The sequence below is a fragment of the Panthera leo genome, chromosome D2, assembly GCF_018350215.1.
Source record: "Panthera leo isolate Ple1 chromosome D2, P.leo_Ple1_pat1.1, whole genome shotgun sequence".
Taxonomy (NCBI): domain Eukaryota; kingdom Metazoa; phylum Chordata; class Mammalia; order Carnivora; family Felidae; genus Panthera; species Panthera leo.
In genome coordinates this window covers 80934907-80959950 of record NC_056689.1, presented here as the reverse complement: position 1 = coordinate 80959950, position 25044 = coordinate 80934907, and the positions used below count along the sequence as shown (strand labels likewise).

Genomic DNA, 25044 nt, shown 5'->3' with positions numbered 1-25044 from the left:
ATATTTGTTCCTTTTAGGGGATTGGATTCGGTCAAGTGTTGACAAAAGTCGGTCAAGTGGTCAATGGCAGGGGAGAGAAGTAGACAGGGGCTGGGGAAAGGCCAAGGAGATGTGAACTATACATTGTGTTCTTGTGTTTGCTTTGAGGACCATTCAGACAGCCCCCTTGGCGCAGCTGTGACCCTGGCACATGAGCTGGGCCACAATTTCGGGATGAACCATGACACTCTGGAAAGAGGCTGTGGCTGCAGTGTGGCTGCTGACAAAGGAGGCTGTATCATGAACCCTTCGACCGGGCAAGTACCGACATTTCTCTATTTGTAGAGCTGGGCCTGACGTTGAAGTGCATATTGGGAAACTGCTGAGCAAAAATCTCCCTGGTTTCCTGGCAAGAGCACCCATGGAAACTTCCAGAAAGAAGTCCCTTCCTAAGTAGCAAGAGTGAACTGCACTCCTCTGAGAAGGTCATAGGCAACCAGATGGCAATGCCACATGGCATAAGGATGGACTTCTCTGAGAAGTGGCGGGGGTGGGGGAGGGGTAGACACTGTCTTTGTTTAGAAATTGAGACATTATCCTACAATCTGAGCACATGTTTTCTATTTGAGCCCACAGCTCCAGTGCCCCGGCCATCCTAGGGCCTGGAAACTTGCTGGGCAAAGGGGTCAAGGTTAGATGGGTCACACGTCCTTCAGAACGTGCTAGTTGGGGAGTGTTTCTTCCCTCAGGGTTGGCCCAATGACGTCTCTGAAATACATCGATAGCACGGGGCCGGGGCGGGGGGGGGGGGGGGACAGGTACCAGTGTCCCTACATCTGATGCATCCACCTTATTGGATCTGAGAGGTTTCAATGACGTGACTGCTCCCTTTCGGTCAATTACATCGTTCTTCCTCATGGAATGCCTTTCAGAAACTCTAGACTTGGTTCACCCGGGAAAAAAGGAAGATAGTTTCACTAAGGTACCATTCAAATGAGGTGGAAAGAGACATCACGTGGAGTGATTGAGTACAGGTTCTGATTAGATCCCGAAGCCTCCACTAGCCCATCCCAAACCCTGTGCTGTGCTTATGTGGGGAGATTTTCATTAGGAAAGGAGAACACGCACTTGTTACCATCTCCTTTTTTTTTATATCTGAATGAGACCTTCCCAGCTCTTGTCTTCACGGCACTTTCCCGGCGAAGCTCGCTCTCTGGGCTTGCTGAAGGCCGCACTACCATGGGAAGCCAGTCCGGACTTACAGCCCAAAGACTGGCCTCTCTGAAGACCTACTGGCAGGGGGCCAGGCCTGGCGTGAGGCGGGGGACACCTGCCAGAGGCATAAAGGCCCCAGGAGAGGGATGGATTGTTACAAAATGCACTTATGCTTTGGCAAGCAGCAGCTTTGGGGGGCTCCTCAGCTGGCTCCTAGGGCATCACATTCCCCCCAGAAACAAAGACTGGGCGGCACTGCACATCGTCCCTGCGTGAGAAGTGTTCGTGAGGCATCTCCTTGTCACCTTATTAGCAAGTTACTGCTTCTCTTCACCGCCATTAGCACGGAACCTTCGGGGATGCATCCTTTTTGCCTCTGGTTCTGTCTTCAGCATGACTCAAGGGAGTCACCAAGACCTTGTAGAGGAACTTGCTCTGAGTCTGTGATACCAGAAGCCAAGAACCTGAGCCCAAAGTGCTAGTACCTTAGGCCAACAGCAACAGGAAATGAAATATTGCAAAACCCTAGATACTAACAAGGGAGCTCCCCAAGAGGGACACAGGCTTCTCTGAGAAAGTGTGTAGGACTCTTGTCATGTAAACAGTCCAGGCAGAGGCAAGATAACTAACTGCTGGGCATTTGGGGCAAAAAATTCCTTCTTAGGATGTGAGGTTGGGCCAGGGGCCTGTAGGTATCTCCTTTTTCCCGTGGAATACTGGCCAGACAGACCCCAGCATCACTGGCCAGCTTGCTGCGTGAATCTCAGACAAGGAAGCTGGTAGGAAATTAACATACAACTGAGTGGTCTTCAGGCTTTCTCATTCCTGATGAACTCCAAGTGGCTACAGAAAATTCTCTGTTTCCTTAATTTCCCTGATGATCAAATAGGCACCAAACATTAGCCTCTATTCCCCCCACAAGTGGTTTCCAGTGGCTAATATTGTGTATGTTTTACAACTCTTGATAAACTTGGCAGACGGAAGAGAGGAAAATCTAGACTGGGAACTCTGGACTGAGATTGAAGAGACGGGGTAGCCCCTGTTCTGATACCAATTGTTCTGGGTAATACAGGCAAATGGGTAACCCCTCTGTCTTCCCATTCTTCATCAGGAAAATGAGTGAGTTAGTCTTTATCCTTCCTTCCTTCCTTCCTTCCTTCCTTCCTTCCTTCCTTCCTTTCTTCCATCCATCCATCCATCCATCCATCCATATTCATCCATCTCTCCATCTTTTCATCATCTCATCCATACCTCCACCCATCCTTCCACTTACTTGTTCACGTAGTCAACAGATATTTTTGACCCCTGGGCCTATTGTCATGGGGAACACACAGAGGAGGGAAACCCTATAGCTCTAAAAATTATATGATTCCGGAGGCATAACAGCAAGACCTACTTTCGGATACTCCGTATAATTTTGTGTAAACCCCTTCAACTGAGAAAGTCTTCGTGGCAGTGTTTAAGGATAGGAGCCAAATGACCCTGGAGATACTCGAAATTCATAGGTAGAAATGCTATTGTTAAGAGCTCAGCAAATCATTTCAAAGGGTTTTTCCCCCCTTACCAGGGGTTTGCTAATAGCCTTTACTTGATTTATATCTTATTAGCAATTTCTCAGTTTTCTCTTTTGCTGAGCTTGTGCTTTTGCGTAAATCTCTTCTATTTGGTTCTCGTTTATGATCCCACATTCCTGTCCAGAGAGTGGTGTTTTTAATTTTCTCAGATGGAAAGAAACTTCCTAAAGCAAGTGGGTGAATTAATCACAAAAGTCCACAGTGAGGGGGAGGTCAAGCCGCCCAGGCAACCCTCAGCCATCCATCACCCATCGGAGACCTTCCAGGCTGCTTTTAATCTGCAGTATTATCTCAACGTGGTCATTCTCTTACCTCACAGGGGCCCCTCGAGAGCAGCGGAGTGGATTAAATGAGATCACGTGTCTTTGTAAATTGTAAATCACTCCACAAATACACGGTGGTAGCATTGCTATTCTTGTTTAGCTCACAGGGGTGTTGGAACCATCGAGACGTTGAGGGCCTCTTCCAGAAGCCCTGTGCTCAGCTGCTGGAAAGCACTTTCATTCCCACTAAAGGTCCCTCAGCAACTCGCCCACGGTTTCTCTGTGAATGGCTCGTTGTAAACCGGCCCACGTCCAAACACCAGCCCTCCTCCTGACTTCCTCTGCACCACTGATTCAGGCACCGGCAGCAAACGTTAAAAAATGTTACTCGAGTCGTAGCCTCGAAGGCGAGCCCCGAATAGAGACGAATCGGTGACTGCTTTAATGATACTCAGATCTTCCTGAATCACAAAGAACCAAGTATTGCAGATGGTTTCGAGGGGAAAAGCACAACCCTTGATATACCGTGTTTATTCCTTATCGAGGCATTCCAGAATCCCAACTCCGAAACATTCGCCGCCTGCCGTCATTGACAAATGGGACCCAAAGCCCTGGGAAAACTACGCTGGCATGCAGTCCTGCTACAACGGGGTGTTATGACTTGGGTCACATCTTACAGGATAGTTGGAGGGGGGGGTTCCTTACAGGTTGTACCATTAATTACTGCAAGGCCGGCCCTGTGTGCGAGCATGTGTTTTATGTCTGTGGATAGTTAACATGAAGACCTGCCTTGGAAATTACTCTTTGGCAAAAGCAGTCTCTGGGGATTCGTGTGGGAGTTTAAACTCAATTGAGTCCATCCATTAATGAACTCCGTGGAGCATTTGGTCTGAAAGGGTTTGAGGACAAAGCATGCCACATTTATGGGAGGAAGAAAAATGTGAAGAGTTTGAACACTTTTGGAAAAGATTACTTAGCGTCGTTGTAAATGTCACTTCCCAGAGTGGACCAAAAAAAAAAAAGCAGTATTGGCATTCAAAACCTACTCTCAGAGCTTCCTTTATTTTTTGCAGGAAGTTTTCTGTTAAAAAGAGTTGGAGTCAGAGAGCCTCTCATGGCGGGAATGTAGCTAAGTCTTAGGCTCATACTGACCCAGCTCCTGCAGGATATCACATGCCCTGATGCTCAGATGTCAGGGTGACAACCGTGAACGGGACAGACCCCCTTCTTGCCTCCTGGAGCTTGCAGTCTCTTGGGGAAGACAGACTTGAAAAACAATAAATTAAAAATCACAAGTTAAAAGGAGTGCTTTGAAGGACACCAGGAAGAGGGTGGAAAGGAAGCGCGTGGGCTAGGGGCCCCCCCTTTTATTGGGGGCTTGGGGCAAAGCTCTCTTGGAGGTGACAGTTAAGCAAAAAGCAAAAGGAAGAGAGGGATGGAGAGTCCCTAGAGAGGGGGGAGGTCGTGCAGTTGGGTGGAGGGGACCGGAGACCAGGGGCTCGTGGGGCTGGATCCGGATGGGGGTGGGGCCTGGGGGCCTGGGGAGCTGGTGCCTGCTGGAGATGAAGGGGGTGGGGGGCGGCCGAGAGAGCAAAGCCCAGTCCACCAGACAGGGACGTGGTTTTGTCTCCAGGGCAATGAGAAGTCGTTGGAGGGTTTTAGGCAAAGCAAAACTATGATCTGACTTACCTTTTAAGATTTCTTCACTTCTTTTTTTAAGGTTATTTATTTATTTTGAGAGAGAGAGTGCAGGGGGAGGGCAGAAGGAGTGGGAAAGAGAGAATCCCAAGCAGGCTCTGCGCTGTCAGCACAGAGCCTGAGGTGGGACTCGATCCCGCGATCCGGGAGATCATGAACCAAAATGAAATCAAGAGTCAGACGCTCAGCTGACTGAGATACCCAGGCAGCCCGAGATTTCTTCACTTTTGAGATCACTAGCATTCAAGCGATTATGGCTTGCCAAATTAAGCGGTTTGTGTCTATTTTTGTAAAGGCAGGACATGCTTCTTGGAAAACCTAAGTAAGCACGACAGGGTATAAAGTCTGGTGTATTTTGCTGTAGTTAATAGGCATGGGGGATTCAATGAGAAGCGTCTTACATCAGCACCCCAGGCTGTGCGCCCCACACTCTCGCCTCCCAGCTTTGCATACGTGATGTACAAAATGCTGTTCTCTCTAGGATGTCACTTTGCTTTCCTTACACTAAGCATCCTTTGAGGACTCAACTTCAAAGAGCCACGGAAGAGCCCTTTCACACTCCGTGGGTGGGTATCTGAAAGGAATTACTGCAGAGTTTTCATGCTGATGGTAAGGATGAGGTTTGGGGCTCTTCGGGTTTTGTTTAATCCAGACTGGCAAATGGCTCCGAAGCAAAGGATGTGCTCCCCGGCTGCCAGCAGAGAGTGGAGAGTCACAGGGTGTGCACCCAGGAGACTGAAGGCTAAGAAACTCAAATGAGCATGACCCCTTGCTCTCCAGAGGTGTAAATGATTTACATTAAGCTGAGGTTGGACGTTCAGGAATAACGTCCACAACTGGATCAGATAACCATGTTTAAGCACAAAGCACTGCCGTTCTGTGTCCTCAAAAGTTTGTATAATTGGCTCCTTCAATTCCATTTAATTCGATTCAGGAAACGTTCACTGCATACCTGCTCGCTACACAGCTGTCTGGACGTGTAGCACATCTGGATGGCCTCCGCCCAGGTTCAGCCTCCCCCCGTGACTCTGACTCAGGACAAGCCCGCTGCCAGGAAATGGGGTGAGGCAACCAAGCGTAGTGAAACCACTCATTTACTCAACTAGGATTTACTGTGCCCCTGTGTGCCTGCCAGGTCCTAGGGAGCAGAGTAGGGGCACAGACCCAGAAGGAAACTTGCCTTCTAAGAACTCGTGACAGGCAAGTAGACTGCTGATTACATAACAGAACCTCAGGACTCTGACGGGGGACGTTTTTGGTGCCGTAAGGCTCACCGCAGAGGCTCCTGATCTGATCTATTTATAAGCTCCTGGGTTTCGTGGCACCTCTTCTAGAAGCATATGCCTGTACAAAATAAGGAGGCATGTCTAAACATAACTATAAGACCATTTCACACTTTCAGAGAACCACCACCAACAACACTAATTCATTGTGAACTGGGACCAGAAGTTGGAAGGGACTGGGGCGCCTGGGTGGCTCAGTCAGTTGAGCATCCGACTTTGGCTCAGGGCATGATCTCGCGGTTCATGAATTCAAGCCCCGCGTCCGGCTCTGTGCTGACAGCTCGGAGCCTGGAGCCTGCTTCGGATTCTGTGTCTCCCTCTCTCCCATGCTCATGCTCACTTGCTCTCTCTGTCTCTCTCTCTGTCTCTCTCAAAAATAAATAAACATTCTTTAAAAAAAAGTTGGAAGGGATGGTGGGCAGGGAACACATTCTGGGATACAATCCACTCTGAACCCTAAAGAACTGAATGAGGTCAGGAGGACTCCCCCCGGGGATTTCTAGCTCACATTGCTGGGAAACTGGATTTCTGTTTGAGGAGACTTCTCTCTGAAAACGTGTTTCAAGGAACTAAAATGAACTTGCTCAGTGAAAGATTCCTCAGAATTGGGGATGTGGTGGGAACTGATAGAAATTGGATGTATTTTGGAAGTCTCTACTCTATGTAGAACTTGCTTTCTTGAAGAATAGTGCAGGATCCGTGTAATTAAAACTCACCCCCGCCCCCGAACCCTGCGGAACTGAGATCATGAAACACATTTATCAGAAGGGGATTTTGTAAGAAGGGGATTGTGGGAAATCATTTCCCCATATTGTCTCTTCATTTAAAGGTGATTATTGTTTTCTCGATGAAAAGTTTGGGAAAGGCTTCACATCATTCTTCAAAGTATAGGGGGATACATGGACATTTTTATTCAAGGAGAGGACAAAGGGGGAACAGCGACAAAATGAAGAACTCTAGTAACATTAAAACACTACCGCCCAGAACCAGTTTAATTACCCAGCCAGAGTGATTTAGTTGGCTGCATCCCAACATTATCATAAGAGGGAAATGAACTGGCAGGAGAGAACTCTCGAAAAGAGTTCAAGAGGGTGCATCACTATGGAGAACGTTCTTGTTCCTCTCTGTGTAATTGGGTGTCGCTCACTGTAAAATACAGAAATTTTGTCTGCAATTCATGCCGAGTTGGAATACTCAGCGTCCCTGCCCAAGAGCCCAGTAGAATCACCCTCCTCTCTTAAGCTGGGCACAAAACAGAGAGGTCAAGCTGGGGAGATGGGTCAGCATGGCCACTGCTCCTTAAATATCCCATTCGGGGGAAATGCACATGGGAGAACTTGACTTTGACCCTCAAGGATTGGATTCCACCGTCCTCGTTCATCAGTAACCTGGGTGTCATTTGTCGTGTATCGCACATATCTTTAAAATGCCCATTTTAAGGATAAGAAAGCTGAGGCTCAGAAAGTTAAATATACTGCCTACACTTTCAAAACAACCCAACTGGAAGCCCCAGGACATAAGGCTGAGTCCCCAGGTCCCAAGCCCCTGCCTTTCCACTTTCCTGTTACTTACCTCAAATCAAAATGCCACTGCTTGGCAGCAGCTAAGCCTCAGGAAGAGGAGAAGGGCGTCTATCCTGAGGTGGTGGTCAGAGAAAACTGCTGGGCTTCCTTCCAGCCGCACGCAGGCTTCGAGGGAGCTCCGTGCAGCTGGGCTCCACGCATCGAGGCTGAGGGCAAGTGCGGGAGCTGTGCAGTTCAGTCCTACCGGTGTGTTTGCCACACGGACGTGGCCACAGCCGTGTTTGGGTTTCGTCTGTGGCCTGAAGCCTTCTCAGTAGAGAGCAGTGTCCCTGCACGACTTCTGGGAGGCAGGAAAACCGCCCCAGTTTTAAACCGTTTAGTTCTACAAACTTCCTTCAACTTATATTACAACAGCAGAGAATTATTTCCTGTCATTGCTCGTTAATCCAGCATTTTATTTGTGGTAGAACATGTGCGAAAACATTACAGCTGAAATTCTGCCAGTGCTTCCCTCCCCCCTCCCACACACCACACACACACACACACACACACACACACACACACACACACACACGTGGCTTCCTCCTCTGCCCTGGGCGTATGGCACGGAGGCCACGACATGAGGTCAAGGGTAAATTTTGGGCCTCTCTGCCACCCAGCAATATCCAGCAGGACTCACTTCAAGCTCCACCAGGTCAGAAATTTTGTTTTGTTCTTGCTAAATCCTCATCCCCAGCACCTAAAACAGTGCCTGGCACATAGTGAAGTGCAGTAAATACTTCTTGAATCAAAGCATGGATGGATAGATGAATGGGTCAGTAGATGAATGGATAATGGTGAGTGGAATGATAGATGGGCGTGTGGGTGGGTGGGTGGATGGATGGATGGGAAGGAAGGAAGGAAGGAAGGAAGGAAGGAAGGAAAGAAGGAAGGTGGATGGACTGATGGATGGATGGAATGATGGAAGGAAGGAAGGGAGGGGAAGAGGGATGGGAAGGAAGGAAAGAAGGAAGGAAGGAAGAATGGTGGGTGGACAGATGGATGGATGGATGGATGGAATGATGGAAGGGAGGGAGGGAAAGAAGGATGGGAAGGAAGGAAGGAAAAAAGGGAGGGAGGGAAGGAAGGGAGAACAGTGGGTGGACTGACGGATGGATGGATGGATGGATGGATGGATGGAATGATGGAAGGAAGGGAGGGAGGGGAAGAAGGCTGGGAAGGAAAGAAGGAAAGGAAGGAAGGAAAGAAGAATGGGTGGACTGATGGATGGATGGAATGATAGAAGGAAGGGAGGGAGGGGAAGAAGGATGGGAAGGAAGGAAGGAAGGAAGGAAGGAAGGAAGGAAGGAAGGAAGGAAGGAAGGAAGGGTGGACTGATGGATGGATGGATGGATGGAATGATGGAAGGAAGGGAGGGAGGGGAAGAAGGATGGGAAGGAAGGAAGGGAAGGAGGGAGGGAGGGAAGGGAGAACGGTGGGTGGACTGACGGATAGATGGATGGATAGTGGTTGCAGCATAATCAGATGTATGCAGAGTGAGGCCATCTTTCCACCTTCTGTATAACGGCTAAACCTCCGGGGTGAAGGCTGAGCCTGTGGTCTCTTACACTAACCAGCATTCACAGCACTGCCGTTTTCATTTGTTGTATATCCCACATCATTCTACAGTGGATTTATAATAGCTTCAAGAATAGATATGATATAATAAATAGAAAAGCAAAAACAAAATGAAAAATAAAAATAAAAAAGAATGAGAGCTGAGAACCCCCAGGGAAATGGGTGGCAAATCGGTGGCTGGGTCCATTGCTTTTCTCGTACATGCTCCATGGAGATCAGAGTGACCAGAGCAGTTTGCTTTCAAACAGTGGGGTCCTTTCCGAAGCGTCTCCCCTGAAAGCCTTTGCTTAATTTAGCAGAAGTGAGAGGAGACGGGACAAAAATATAAAATCTACAAGTAGTGGTAAGGGACGCCTTCCATGATAAGGTGGCTCAGTCAGTTAAGAGTCCAACTCTTGGTTTCGGCTCAGGTCATGATGTCACAGTTCATGAGTTCGAGCCCCACGTTCAGCCCTGTGCTGACTATGCAGAGCCTGCTTGGGGTCCTCTCTCTCTCTCTCTCTGCGCCTCTCCGTGGCTTGTTATCTCTGTCTCAAAATAATGAATGAATGAATGAATGAAAGTAGTAGTAAGAGTAATGCCTTGTAGACTTTATGGGCCACTCTCCAGTCTGCAAAGAACTTTCATGTCTCCTTCTCATTTGATTGTGCCTGAGAGGAAAGGGCAAATACAATTGCCTCCATTTTACAGATGAAAAAAACTGAAGTTTGAGGAGGCTAGTGGCCCCATAGCGGGTCAGGACCAGACTCTAATGTCAGCCCACAGCTTCCGGTTCTTGGCCCCTTCCTTCACACCTCCCCGGGTGTCTCTGAGCGGAGGGCACTTTGGTTCCCAATCACGGGGGTGGGGGTGGGGCCACGGGCCAGTCCTTCACCCTTCTTGAGTTCTGGCTTGCCCTGATGGCGACTCCCGTGCCAAGGAGCCCAGCGAGGCAAGACCAGGGCTCGTACAAACTTCAGCCCCGGTTGGGTGGCTCGGAGGTGGCTGGCCGTGACCGCCTGCCTCTATCACATTTGATGAAACGTGTCGTCCCTGTTACAGACTCAGAGTCAGCAGAAGCAACTGGCATCATCTTCGCAGGTCTGTCTGCTAGGGTCGGGGGAAAGAACGGAGTTATCTTGGACGCGCTCCCTGTCCCTCATTGACCTCTGGATCTGTCTGCCTCTGCCAGAGCCCGGTCCCTGGCGAGCCCCACGCAGAGACAGAGGCCTTTTCTCGTAAGGAAGCTGAGAAGCTCCGCCAAGACCCGGCCCCTGATGGGCCGGGGGCCCCCCGCCCTCGCTCCCCGGGCCCTCCAGGACTGGGTTCAGGAGGAAACAGCTGCCCGCGCACAGGAGCGAAAGGTCTCGTCTCTGGTAACGTCCAGAGACCTCCCGCGCACCCCTCAACTGACCAGAGCTCAGCGGGCCTCTTTCTTTATTGAGAATTCGGGGAAATTACATTTGGGCTTTAATTGGTTTCCAGGGAGGAGGAGCAGAGGTCAAAGTTCACATGTAGCAACATGAATTATAATGGGCCACAGATGGCGTCCTTCTGAATCCCAGGTGTTTGCTATTAACGCTGGACCTGCCCTACTAAGGACGGTTTTGATCAAGTTGGGCCTGGCCTGGCCCTTTCCTTTGCCTTCTGCAGCCCAGCTGGTGGGCCCGCTGGGTCAGCATTGGGGCCCAAGGCTGGGTCGCCTTCCGTTCCCAGAGTTGACGGGAGGAACTCCTTTCGGGCGCCCCGGGTCCTGCTCCGCTGCGCGAGCCAGTGCTCCTGGTGTCACGCCCCGTGCACGCACGGGTGGGCAGAATGCAGACTCGGGCTTCCTTCGGTCCCCCCCACCCCCCGACCGCCCCGAGGAGTCTTCGCCCTCAGCTTGTTGGGGCCCCAACAGGCTCACAATCTCCCCCAGGTGGGTGCCTTCCGGCCCGCGCTTGACCTCAGGTGCTGGATAAATCCCCAGACCTGGCCTTTGTTTCCCGTCTCACCGGAGATGTTCGGGGAGGGACCGGGAGGGTCTCCTTGGAGTAACGTGCCTGCCGTGTGGCCGGTTTGGCTTCTGCCTCCACCTGACTCCAGCCGCCCGTCCTTGACTCGGGTCCAGCCTGAGACTGCCCTGCGGCCCTTCCCCAGGGGGTGCCTCCCGGAAGCCGCTTCTCAAGGCCTCGTGACTGTCGTGGAGGCACCGTGGTTGCACTGAACGTGGGACTTCAGGTCAGAGAGCAGTGTTTCCACACGTGAGACGACTATGACGTGGCACCGGACCTCTCTGAGCCTCAGTTTCCTCATCTGCACAATAGAGATGATGTCCTCTGACCCACGGGGGGCGGGGCTGGGTGAGTGAGAGTGCCCACCGAGCACCCGGCCCACAGCAGGGACTCGCCGACCAGTGGTAACCGCTGTGAATAATTATGCTCATTATTGCCGACATGCAAGGCAAAAGGGAGCCCAGGCCCCCGAAATGGGCCTCCCTGAGCTGTTCCTCCGTCCTGCCAGGCTGCTGGGGACCAGGCCGGTCCCAAAAGCACCCCCTCCTCCTCTGCCCCTAAATTCTGCGCGTGGTGATCGAAAGTTTTCATTCCTGGGCATAACTGTGGAAAACCTAAAGGTCTGTTTAAAGATGGCCCTAGGATTTGGGCTTTGAAACTTGACCGAGTAAAGTCCATCCCCAAGGTGACCTCGGGCATCCTCTCTCGCCGTAAACAGGCCTCATGCTCAAGGAGGTAAGCGAAGACGGTGATCGTGTGGGGTTTGTGCTCCTGGAGGGACTAGGAACACGGAACGTCAGCTCTGAACTGGGTGAATTTGAGGCGTTGTTGTTGGTTTTGGGGGTTTTTTTTATAATTTTTTTTAACGTTTATTTTTGAGACAGAGAGAGCCAGAGCATGAATGGGGGAGGGTCAGAGAGAGAGAGAGAGAGGGAGACACAGAATCTGAAACAGGCTCCAGGCTCTGAGCTGTCAGCACAGAGCCCGACGCGGGGCTCGAACTCACGAACCGTGAGATCATGACCTGAGCTGAAGTCGGAGGCTTAACCGACTGAGCCACCCAGGTGCCCCAAGGCGTTGTTTTTGAAAGAAGGTCATCGGGCTCGTTGTGGAATTCATGGGGAGAATGAGCCATTCGATCGCGTTCTCAGAGAACGGAGGCCAGGTCGGCTCTCTTTGGGGTCCTCTTCCACCCCGAGCTCGGGGCCTGGCCTCGGCTGTGGAGTCCAAGGTTGGACAGGTACGTAGAATGTGCTCACGGGATGTGCGCTTTGGGAGAGACTTGGAACAAGCTTCCAGGAACTGATCACAACCATGACCGAGTGGCAGGTTAAGAGTCGTCCAGATGCCTTTTTTCTTTGTGTTAGTTGTTTACGCTCCTAAGTTCTGGTTGAGCTACAGGAGCCCCCGCCCTTGCATTCCTGACGAGCATCTTTCTGCTCCTTTCACACCATGTATGTATCAAAATGAGGCCTGGTACTTAACTGCCTGATCCTCCCGGGCCTCCTGAATCGTCTTCCTCTCCAGCTTCCACGTACTTGTGGTTTTACAGTTTAACGATTGCTACGTACGGGCCACAATCGATGATGAATTCTGCACCCTGTGGACAATGCTTCTAAGTCCTCGAATGTACGAGGCACTGACTGTCAGTAATTTCAAGGCACTAAGACACAACTCTTAGGAAGAAATACACAGCTTGTTTCTGGGAATACTGGCAACGAGCATCTCACGATGCTTTGATGTTAACTCGCGACTTCCCCATTTTTGTTACAAGCTCACGGATCCTGACCCGTGGAGTGTGAGGCCGTTGTTGTCACCCCAATCTGTAGATGTGACCACTGAGGCTTGGTTTTAAATCTTGGCTTTAGTTTTGATAGATGGGGTGCTCAGATTCCAGCTTCCCTGTTCGATTCTTCTCCACCTGCTCTGTGCAACGCGCCCAGGTGAAGAGCCCACCCCCCCCCACCCCACTGGCCTGTGGAATCTGTCACCTGCAAAGAGAAATCGGTGGGAAGCAGAAAGTCGACAACATATTTTCCAAAACCAGCTATGCCTTAATCATTTATCAGCTGTGGGAGAAGCGAGGCTCCTGTTTGTTGTTCGTTGGGTTTTTTTCTTTTCCAATCGATTTAAACAGAGAAATCTGGATGGCTTCCCATCCATCCTGGTTTCCTGCGACGTTAGCTTTTTTCTGTCACACCGATGCGTCTGCTCCTAGGTGTTCTCAGCGGCTGCCCAGGCCATTTCCCCCTCCTTTTTCCCGGGTCACTTCAGTGTCGTTCCTGCAGGCAGCACCACAGACTGATGTCACCCCCAGAGCGCAGAGCTGGGAACCCGGCACACATTTATTAATGAGGCAACAGCATCTCAGGAAACCCGGTGCGTGGTGACCTGTGGTCCCCGTGAATCCAGCCTGGTTACACCTGCTTTGCCTGGCTGCCTCCTTTCCCACAAGAAAGGCCTTTGTCCCCAGATAATACCCAGAGAGCTTTTGCAAGGCAGATAACTCCCGAATTCTACTGTCAAGGCTGATAAATTGGCTTAGTATGGTTCACCCCAAGAATATAGCACTGAATCTCACAATAGACTTCTGCAAGCAAAGAATTTTCTGACTACAGATTTGTCAACGTAAAAGTAACCCCTAATAATGTTTTACTTGGCAGCTTTGTGACAGCTAAAATATTAAGCCGTGGCTGCATTTACCGTGAGAAGCGTTCCTCTTTGGAAAAGGGGGTTTTGTGTTTTGTTTTTTTCCAGAATCGCCCAGCTGTCCGTTTCATCCACGTTTTATTTCTGACCTTGCATTCTGCATGGTAAATTTGTCCCCAAGCGTCCTTGGTTGTTAAATATTAGAGGCAAAGGCGGAAATGTAACGGAGGAGGTCACATCTGGGCAGGACCCGTCACCCTGGTGTGGCATCTGCCCGGGAGCGGGAAGCAGTGATTTTTTTCTGGGTCCTACATACAATCCTTTGGAAGCGTGCTTGTGCGGAGGGGAGGAATCTTGCAGAAGGGCTTCTCGTCTAATTCTCCTGTTTTATTGCTTTGCCCCAGTCTATCATTGCTATCTGTCAATTCAATTAGCTGCTGGCCTGGCATTTTTGGGATAATGTACAAGATGTATTAAAATGCATGTTGTGGTGAACTTCCTGAAAGCTATGGGAGAAACAGAGGCTTGTCTTTTAAAGCTACCAACCCTGGGCTGCAGAAGATCTTTGATGTCGTGGGCAACTGTACGGCCCAGTTAGTGTTCTTTCCATCAGTCTTCCGGGGAATACAGCCGTAAAATGAGACAGAAACAGCATAGACCAAAGGAAGGCAGAATCCCGTACACTGGAGTTTGAAGCAAGAGGAAGGAACTTGCTTCAGGACGGAAACCTCACTTTTCACAACCAGAACCTTCCGTGGCTCCTTAATTAGTATATAATATGACGAGTAGTTGGTCATTCTGGGATAACACTGATAGGTATTTGAAAATTTATTCGTGATTTGAGTTTGGCTCTTAGAGACAGATAGGGCCACCTGGGTGGCTCAGTCAGTTAGGCATCCAACTCTTGATCTCAGCCTGGGTCCTGATCTCCAGGTCATGAGTTCAAGCCCTGCACTGGGCATGAAACCTACTTAAAAAAATAAAGGGGTGCCTGGGTTCAGTTAAGTTTCTGACTCTTGGTTTTGGCTGACATGGTGATCTCATGGTTTTGTGAGTTCCAGCCCCATGTTGGGCTCTGCACTGGCAGCTCGGAGCCTGCTTGGGATTCTCTCTCTCTCCCTTTCTCTCTCTGTCCCTCCCCCACTTGCACTGGCTCTGTCTCTCTCAAAATAAATAAGTAAACTTAATTTTTTTTTTAAAGACAGATACTCATGGAATTTTTAGCACATGCCTAACCACGTTTTCAAAATGCTATACGTAGGGCTTTTCTTAGAAAATGGAACCACAGTGTAAAACAGAACCATTTCTCTGTTTTAGTATCTTTTATTAGAGTACATACAAGAGTGGGGGAGGGACAGAGGGAGAGAGAATCTCAAGCAGGCTCTGTGCTCAGCATGGAGCCTGACATGGGACCCGATCCCACAACCCTGGGATCATGACCTGAGCCGGAATCAAGAGTTGGATGCTCAACCAACTGAGCCACACGGGTGCCCCAAACAGAACTGTTTCTAATTTAAAACAGTGCATGACAGGTGACCAATGAGGCACCTAGATTATGTTTCTTATTTTTCAACATGAGTAGGTGTGGGTTTGTCCCTATATTATCTCTACAACATCTGAGTTTTAAATCTAGGTCAGTTGTTCCCAAACCTTAATTTTGGTAGTGTCAGAACACAGATGACCCTTGGAAACATTATGCTAAGTGAAAAAAGCCAGACCTAAGAGGTCACGTAATGTATGACTGCATTTATATGAAATGCCCAGAACAGGCAACTCCAAAGAGACAGAAAGCAGATGAGTGGCTGACAGGTCCTGCAAGGAGGAGGGAACGAGAAGTGACCACTTAATTAATGGGTATGGGGTTCATTTGGGGGGAGGGGGGTAGGTAAGGAGAATGTTCTGGAATTCCATTGTGGTGAGGGCTGCACAACATTATGAACGTACTAAAAGCTGCTACACTGTATACTTTTAAATGGAGAATTTTACATGATGTGAGTTTTACCCCAATTTTTTTAATGTTTATTTTTTAATTTTTATTTTTTAATAAAATGTATTGTCATATTGGCTTACATACAACACCCAGCGCTCATCCTCGATGACCACAACATCCACATTCCTCACAACATCCAAGTGCCCTCCTCAATGCCCATCACCCATTTTCCCCTCTCCCCCCCCCCAACCCCCATCCACCCTCGGTTTGTTCTACGTATTTAAGAGTCTCTTGTGGTTTGCCTCCCTCCCTCTCTGTAACGATTCGCCCCCCGCCCCCACCTTCCTCCATGGTCTTCTGTTAAGTTTCTCAAGATCCACATAGGAGTGAAAACATGATATCTGTCTTTCTCTGCCTGACTTATTTCACTTAGCATAATACCCTCCAGGTCCCTCCACGTTGCTACAGATGGCCAGAGTTCCTTCTTTCTCATTGCCAAGTAGTAATTCCATTGTATCTATAAACCACAGCTTCTTTATCCATTTATCAGTTGATGGACATTTAGGCTCTTTCCACAATTTGGCTATTGTTGAAAGTGCTGCTATAAACGTTGGGGTACCTGTGCCCCTATGCGTCAGCACTCCTGTATCCCTTGGGTAGATTCCTAGCAGTGCTATTGCTGGCTCAGAGGGGAGATCTATTTGTAATTTTTTGAGGAACCTCCACACTGTTTTCCAGAGCGGCTGCACCAGTTTGCATTCCCACCAACAGTGCAAGAGGGTTCCCGTTTCTCCACATCCTCTCCAGCATCTATAGTCTCCTGATTTGTTCATTTTAGCCACTCTGACCGGTGTGAGGTGGTATCTGAGTGTGGTTTTGATTTGTATTTCCCTGATGAGGAGCGACGTTGAACATCTTTTCATGTGCCTGTTGGCCATCTGGATGTCTTCTTTAGAGAAGCGTCTATTCGTGTTTTCTGCCCATATCTTCACTGGATCATTTGTTTTTCGGGTGTGGAGTTTGGTATAAAAAGTCACCTGGAGGGCTTGTGAAAACACAGATTACTGGGCCCTACCCCTGAGGTTTTCTGACTCAGTAGGTCTGGGTAGGGCCTGGGCATTTGCATTTCTGGTAAGTTGCAAAGTGATGCTAATGCAGGGGCCACACCCGGGAGACCACTCATCCAGGCATCTGTTGGGTGGGGGGATTTGTCCTCCATGTTTACATCCGTGCATCAAGGGTTTCTTGATCACTGCCCACGTTCTGGCCATTCGCTACAGGTAGTGCCGCGCTGAACTGACATCAGTAATGACGAAAATGGGGTTTTTAAATGACTGAACTTGGAATCAAAGCTAGCATCTGCCATTGCCTAACTGTACACTCTCGATCCAATCCTTCGTCTTGTTTGCACAATGAGCGTAGCGATACCTGTCTCTCTAGACTGCTTTGAACTTTTTTTTAATTTAAATTCAAGTTAGTTAACATACAGTGTAGTCTTGGCTTCAGGAGTGGAACCCAGGGTTTCATCTCTTGTGTATGACACCAAGTGCTCATCCTGAAAAGTGCCCTCCCTCGTGCCCATCACCCATTTAACCCATCCCCCTTCACCGCCCCCAGCAGCCTTCAGTTTATTCTCTGTATTTAAGAGTCTCTTATGGTTTGACTCCCTCTGTTTCTATCTTCTTTTTCCTTCCCTTCCCCTATGTTCATCTGTTGAGTTTCTCAAATTCCACAAATCATATGGTATTTATCTTTCTCAGACTGTCTTGAATCAACTAGCGTAAGACCCTCTAGTTCCATCCACGTTGTTGCAAATGGCAAGATTTCATTCTTTTTCATCGCCGAGTAATATTCCATTGTATACATTTAAATTTAAAAGCAAAAAAGCATTAAAAAAAAAATAGTACTGTGAGAAAGCACCCACCATACCACCTAGCTAGTTCTCAATACATAGTTATTTTTTAAATATGTATCTGTATAGGTCAACTAAATATATACATTATAATTAAATATCATTTATATTTTTATATAATTTCTACATTATTTGGATGAGTATGCATGGTATATTTTATGCATACGTAAACACGTGTCCATATTTTATTGCTATGGGTGGAGAGGCAGTGTGGGGCATGGGCGTGTCTGGTAGTTCCTTGGGCAAAGGTCGGATGAGGCAACAGTGGGAAGACATATTTGAATCATCTTGGGATCCTCCTCAGAGCTTCGAACGTAACAGATGCTTGAAAGTTGCTTCTTGCCTAAGTAAGTAGATGGGTGACAAGTGAAAGAGTAGTGAACACACTACACAAAAGGTTTAATTCTGTCATCCTAACCTCCTTCAAAGTTAGAAAGGAGGGTGACACTTTCTGGTGACCCTCTTTTACGTGTGACTCCATTGAGGAAACAGCAATCTTAACAATCGCTGTGCTGATCGATCCCGCCCATGGATTCTTGATGCTGTCCTGGGGAGTAGACTCCGTACGTTGTTCACGTTTCACTGGCATATTTTTTATGCCAATGAACGAACTGTTCTTTGGCTCTTAAGGCAAGACATCAGTGGTTCGCTAGGCAACCAGTGGTTCTTGGGACGTCAAACGTTTGCAAATATGTATAGATCAGGATTGTATTGTAATTAGGAGAGTCTAATATTTGGTGCCATCAGATTCCCTTTTGAGATTTAAAATCCTTTACCATCACTAAATTCTGTTTATTGGAGGAAGGGCCATTGGGTTAGATATGATTTTTAAAAAATTTTTCATGTTTGTTTGTTTTTGAGAGAGACAGAGTACGAGTGGGGGAAGGGCAGAGAGTGAGGGAGACACAATCCGAAGGAGGCTCCAGGCTCTGAGCTGTCAGCACAGAGCCTAACGCGAGGCTTGAACCCACCAACTGGGAGATCATGACCTGAGCCGAAGCCAGACGCCCAACCTTGGGACTGAGTCACCCAGGCGCCCCTAGATATAATTTTTAAATATTCTCATTCTTACAACTGACAGGACCTCAGCAGAAGGGAGATGATGAGCATACCTTTGCTTGTCATTCAAAAATAGTTTCCTGAAAAGGGGGAAAATAATAAGAGTTTAGAGTTCTTATGAAAAATACCTTCAGCCATTATCAGTACCTGGTCCGTGCGGAGCAAAGCTCCCGCCATTTAATGATACTCCTTGGTAGTCTGCTTAGCATCAGCATGAATTTGGGTGGCCGAGAGGTCTTCTATTTAGCACATTCCTCTAGACCAGTCCTGTCTCTCCATCTACCTTTGAAGCAGCTCTTCCCTCTGCCTGGAATGTTCCTCCTCCAGATGCACCCACAGTGTGGTCCCTCACCTCCTTCAGGTGAGAGCTTCAAATGCCACCCCCACACACACCCAGTGATGTCTTTCTCTACCACCCTTCCTAAAAGTTCAGTTCTTCCCACACACATCCTCTCCTCCTTGCCTGTTTAATTTTTCTCTTTAACATCCCTTTCTAGCACACTTCATTGGCCCCCTTACCTTATGCATTACCCACCTGCCCGGCTGGAATGGAAGCTCCATGATAATCAGGATTTTTCAATGCTTTGTTCACTGCCCCCCCCCCCCACCATTTCTAAGAGAAATAGAAATTTACCATCATGCAGGTAACTCTACTTCTGAGAGCATCTAGCAGACACACGAACGCATTTGTGCCAACAAGGATCTGTTCTCCTCTCCCAAACGTTCTGAAGTTTAAGTCCTGGACTTAAACTAATCCCATCCATCTTCTTACTGTCTATCCCTCTTCTTTAGTCTCATCTCTCCAAAGCCCAATATGCATTTGACATTTTGCAAGACAGTGAGACGGGAGGGTCTGGGGCTGGCCTCGGCCCCTAAGCCTTTAGCCTCCGAACACTGGTGGACATTCCGCCCATTTGCGAAACAGGGTGGTTCATTGATCTTCTCTCAACTAGTGTTGTTCTTGCTCTCAACCCTTCCTGAGCTTCACCGGTGACCCTACTGTCTTTTCTAGTTCACTGTGAAAACATTCTAGGAATCCGTTCCTTTCCAGAATGCATTGATAAGAGTTCATCACAACACCTGGCTGCATAGCACATGAGAACAAGGTTTAGGGTCTGGATCAGGCCCTGAGCTACGTAAGTGTCTTAGGACTGTCAACACAGAAGGAGGTCTGATCCTTTGCCTTGATGAAACGTATTCCGTTGCAAAGAGAACGGCTCTCGATTCCCTGCACAACATACCGTTGTCTTGTCAACACAAAGCACTTCTAAATGGATAAAATTAGAATTTTCAGGTGGTCATCACTTGAAGCTATTCGGCGTCATTTCGATATCAAGAGTAATCTGTCTGCCAAGGGAGGTTCTAAAGATTTCGAACGGAACTTTGTGACAGCACTGGAAGTAAGCCTTGCTTTATTATTATTACCTCTCCATCCAATGCAAGACATGCGCTTATTCATTGATTTGTAGATTCGAATTCTACTCCAGAGTTAATCACCCGAGGTGGATAAAACACATTAGGGGGGGATAAGACGGTGTTACCAGTTTATTCGCAGGAAATGATCCTGATCTCAAAATGTGCCAAATGATATTGAGTGGTGGCTGGTCTGCCACCTTTAGGGATACATCCAGCTTGCATTGGCTTGGCCAGTTGATTAGAATCCGGTCATAATGTCACCCCATAAACGTCCACATGGAAAGAGGGTGTTCAGGCTTGCCGGTCAACAGGCCCTACTTCCTCACTAAATAGCCAAACCTTCTGAGTTTCTGGCGTCCTTGCCCCTCATAACCATCGCTGCCTCAAGATATGAGAAAATGCATCTGAAGAAAGAGTGAGCTACCCTATGTGTGTTGGGTAACACTAACTGCTGTAGGAAACAAGCCCCTAATTTTCAGTGGCTTATCATAATAGAGGTGGGTTTCCCACCCAGATGACACTCCGAGGCTCTAAGCTGCCGGTGGCTTCGCTCCCAGCAGGGAGTCAGGACCAGACGCCCCCTCCTAGGACATTGCAATACCCTGAGCTCAGCTGACCGAGGGGAACGAAAGGACCTGAAGAGCCACAGTCCCTTCACCTTCAACCGGAAGCATTCCGCATCACTTCACCTCTGTTCACGTTCCATTGCCGAGAATAAGTCCTCTAGCCCATCCTGGAGCGAGGGGGTGGGGCAGCCCCTCTGGACCATGGAAGGCGGAACATGAACTATGCCGGGAAGGTTGGCCAACTTTGCCACATCCACCGTAGCCCTGGTGTTTTGAGGCAAGAGCAGGGCCCACACTTCCAGTCCCCTGCGTTTTCTTACAGCTCTGCTTTCAGAAGCAGTGATCTGCCCTTCGTAGACCCGAATGCCAGCCTCAGCCAGCCCTCACCTACAGTGGGGTTGTGTCCATGGAACCGAGGAAGTGATACGCACAGTCATTTGTACGTGTCTCTTCCTTGTGCTTTCCAATGAGGACACCGGTGTGCGTTCGTATTACAAGCTGCAGGTCCCAAGGACTCATTTTTTTTTTTTTTTTTGGTCCTATAATTTCGTGCAGAACTGTTCATGATTGTCCATCATGAGATGCTGTACAAATTTGTCGATTTGAAAACGGTCAGAAGAGGATTTGTTTTTTGGTAGAGCACTTCTTCCTTGGTAACGTGGGCGCTGTATGGGGATAGATCTCAGGATGTAGCCGAGTGCGCCTCGTTTTATGCCGGGCAATTAAGCCTCGGTTCACTGGGACTAAGGGTGGACATGTGGGCAGCGCTCGTCAGCGAGCTCCGTGAATCTCTGTACGAGAAAAGGCTCGAGAAGCCACTCTGTGCCTCGACGGCTGACCGTTTCAGCTCTTCTCCGCAGGTTCCCGTTCCCCATGGTGTTCAGCAGCTGCAGCAAGGAGGACCTAGAGGCCAGCCTGGAGAAAGGCATGGGAATGTGCCTCTTCAACCTGCCAGAAGTGAAGCAGTCTTTCGGGGGCCAGAAGTGCGGGAACGGATATGTGGAGCAAGGAGAGGAGTGTGACTGTGGAGGGCCGGAGGTAAGAGACGCCCCCTGGGACCGCCGCCTTGCATCTGTGGCTGGCAAAGGAGTAGGGACTTGGAAGAATTATGCGGCAGAATGAAAGTGCTAGAAACTCACGACGGAAAGTCCTAAACAGGCCCCCCCCCCCTTGGAAAGTCCTAAAGAGCCCCCACCCCACCCCGCCTTGAACAGCTGTGCCAGCCAGGGCGGCCTTCTCTTGAATCTCAGAATAAGTTGTATCACTGGTTTTAAAAAGAAAGCATCTTCTCTATTGAAGGACACGGTCTAGGTGAGGCCAGCTGAGGACAAGAACAATAAATAAAGCATTTAGCTTTGAGTTTAACAGAGAAGAAAGCTTTGGGAATGCTAGCTTCAAATGGCTAATAAGCATCATTTCTTTCTCTTTGCAAAGCGAGCAACCAGAGGGGAATTTGAATAAGCAACATTCATTTTTAACCAAGAGCTCCCACCCAAGTAGAAAAACTGCCTGATGCCTCAGCCTTCTCTGTATGCACAACCCGAGGCTCCGGGCTCCTGCCTCCTTGCTTGTTAGCTTTCAGAAGCAGTAAGCGGAAGCAGGGAACATTTGTATCCAGCAAAGGGCTTATTTAACCCTGTTTTCCAGCCAGTGTCAGGCAAATGTCTTGTTCCTGTAGGGCCCAAGATAAACTTCAGCAACAGAAAAAATTATTTAACAGCCGCTTTTTAATCTCCGAATGATCTTGAGAAGGAAGGAGAAAGAGAGCCCACAGTGAGATCTCTTGGTAAAAACAGGTGTCTCCTGGAAGCTTGGAGGAGGCAGTGTTTAGAATAAATCAAAGCAAGTAGTTTGTATAGCAAGCAGTCTGCATGTGGGATTCCCTCCCCGAGAGCTTATGCAAGCGGAAACGGTAGACGGGTTCAAGGCGGGCTTGGCTAGATTCACAGACAGGCTTGGTGAGGGCTTAGGAAGAGCATGTTTTGGAGGGCTGCTCCGAAAAGGGGATTCTAGGGTGGAAGGAAATGTGCAGAGATCCCGGGATATCCGTCAGATTCCTGTGCTCGTCGGACAGGCAACCGGTTGTAGAACCTTCTTCATATTTGTAATTCCCAAGGTGCTGCGTTTTCCCATACCAGCAGGAACGATCTTGGTCTCAGTCCGGCCAGCTCTGCAAGAACTTCAGGAGTGAATAAGTGCTGGGGGGTGGAGCTAGTAGAGGTGGTCCCATCAAATGTTTGTGCGTCCTTTCCAAATCCGGGATTCAACAGCGATACCAGCACTGTCCACGGCAGCGATAATTTTGCTCACAGTGTGTTGGGGGTGATTGCTGTACGGGAGCCAGTCCTCATGCATGGGGTTATAGAAACTCTTCTGAAGATTAGTGGAGGAAAACTTGAAACTGTCATGGGATGAGGGATACAAAGGGGAGAGTCCTTGGGGACTTTGTTAATTACCTGAAGAAGAAAAACAAAATTAGTATAAATGGCCCGCATTTCTCAGGAGAGGCCATGTGGACTTAAAACGGTTTCTCTTTGATTGGAACTCCTTGTAATTGTTTATTTACTCTAAATAAGTTTGACAGCTCTTCCTAGAGTCACGAACTCTCAGGTGTAGAATGATCATCTGCAGTCATTCGCTCCATATTCCATCACCACCACCATCTGGTCAACAAATGTTTGAGTACCTGAAATTTGCCAGCCACTGATGTCACGGTCCTCAACTTCGCCTCCATCGAGGAGTCATTCAGCTTTGACGGGGTGCTTGCTATCTCTCTAGGCAGGATGTCGTGGCAGGGCAGCACTGATTCAGTCAAACTCCTTCCTTATGTAGAGCCATGTTCTGCTTGCATATAGTTCCCGACTGTATGTTTCTGTGGTTGGGTCCTTGTTTCACAGGATAAGTTCTTGCTATCCGAAGAGACAACTCTCATTCTTTCCATCGACATTTCTTTCAAAGTCTGAGCAATCTTTCAACGTTCTAGGCAAGCCTCTTACCTCGATTTGTAGTTTTTTTCATTTTTGCTTTTCAAATTGTGTCCAAGAGTATAACGACCCATATCCAGTTTCCAAACTGCTTGGACCAAAACTTTTAGTCAGCCCCGGGCTTAATTCACCTGCGCTCTTTAGGCCCCTGCCCAGCGCTCAGGCCCTGGAAATAGTCCTCACGCCTTTGCTTCGTGTTAGCCCGTGCGTTCCCTGGCCCCCAGAGGGACTCAGTGTGTCGCCACATCGGGGAGCGAACGGGACCAGGACTTCCCCAGCTCATAACTGGATTCCTCTTCTGCCCCCTTGCTCTCAGAAATAATCACTATTTTCAGGAGGATGCATTGTAGACTTAATCTCAGTGCATTGTGATTAAGAATTTGTATCTACCGCCCACAACCCAAGAATGACATGGCCTTTGCGGAGAGTTCACTAACGGCTTCATTATTCTTTTTTCTTTGGAGAACTAGTGTTCATTGGCTCTGTTGAACTTTCCTATTGAGTACTAACATAATATATGTATCAACAGATGAAGAATTTGTCTCTTCTGATACATATAGTCCTGCAGAAGGAACAGATTCTGGGTAGTTAAAAAGGCAAGTGATTTCTGGAGCCTTCTGTACAGGGCATTGGATTTACATCAACCATAAGGATATCCTGACAACTCACTCATTCATCCAGCTAACGGGGTTGGGAAAGCAGCCTTATCTCCTTGTTTAAAGTCAATAGAATGACAGTAGCCTGCAAATATCTTTTAAACTTAGTTATCTTTCTCACATTATCAAGCCCCTTTGAAGTCAAAGCCATTCTACTTGGCTGCATTTCCATTTGAACTGCTGCTTATATTTTTTAGTGATTTGGTCGGGGGTGAGGAGGTGGTTCTTAAAGAATCTTAGGACCTAGTTTTCAGATGGCTGATTTAACGGAGACGCTCAAGGAAATGTGTAATTTGGTTAGTATGTCGTTAGTAGAGCCATTTAGACCACAGTGAACAGGACAACACTGCTGTGTACTTGACGGCACTGATCAGGAACGCAATCGATCAGTGGACTCCTTTTAAAAACAAAGCAAGTTCCTAAACTTATATAAGTCCATGAGTTAGAAACCCTTCCTGTCATCAAAGTTACAGCCATGACTTCTGGTTGGCACTTCGTCTTACTGTATATGTTATACGCTCCGGATGTTTATAAGGTCCTTGAGCAAATTTAAAATTTCATAACTTTGGATGGATGTATAATGGGAGCAAGTCGTAAACACCAAATGAGAGCATGATTCATAGAGTCTCACACAGGACACAGTTCAGAGATCCAGGATCGTCCTAAATCTTCTGGATTATCCACAAAATTTTATTCATTGCGTTTGTAATACTGATGATAACTTCATTAACAGAACATGGTTTTCAG

General features: G+C 48.3%; 1 protein-coding gene across 1 annotated transcript in view; it reads left to right on the top strand.

Annotated features, from left to right (window-relative positions):
• The window catches only part of ADAM12 (ADAM metallopeptidase domain 12), a 347394-nt gene that overhangs the window by 265782 nt on the left and 56568 nt on the right, over positions 1 to 25044 (top strand). Inside the window, exons 11-12 of the mRNA XM_042908975.1 lie at positions 148 to 296; positions 21518 to 21695. Coding sequence (XP_042764909.1) covers positions 148 to 296; positions 21518 to 21695 — 327 coding nt within the window. The remainder of the gene's footprint in view (positions 1 to 147; positions 297 to 21517; positions 21696 to 25044) is intronic.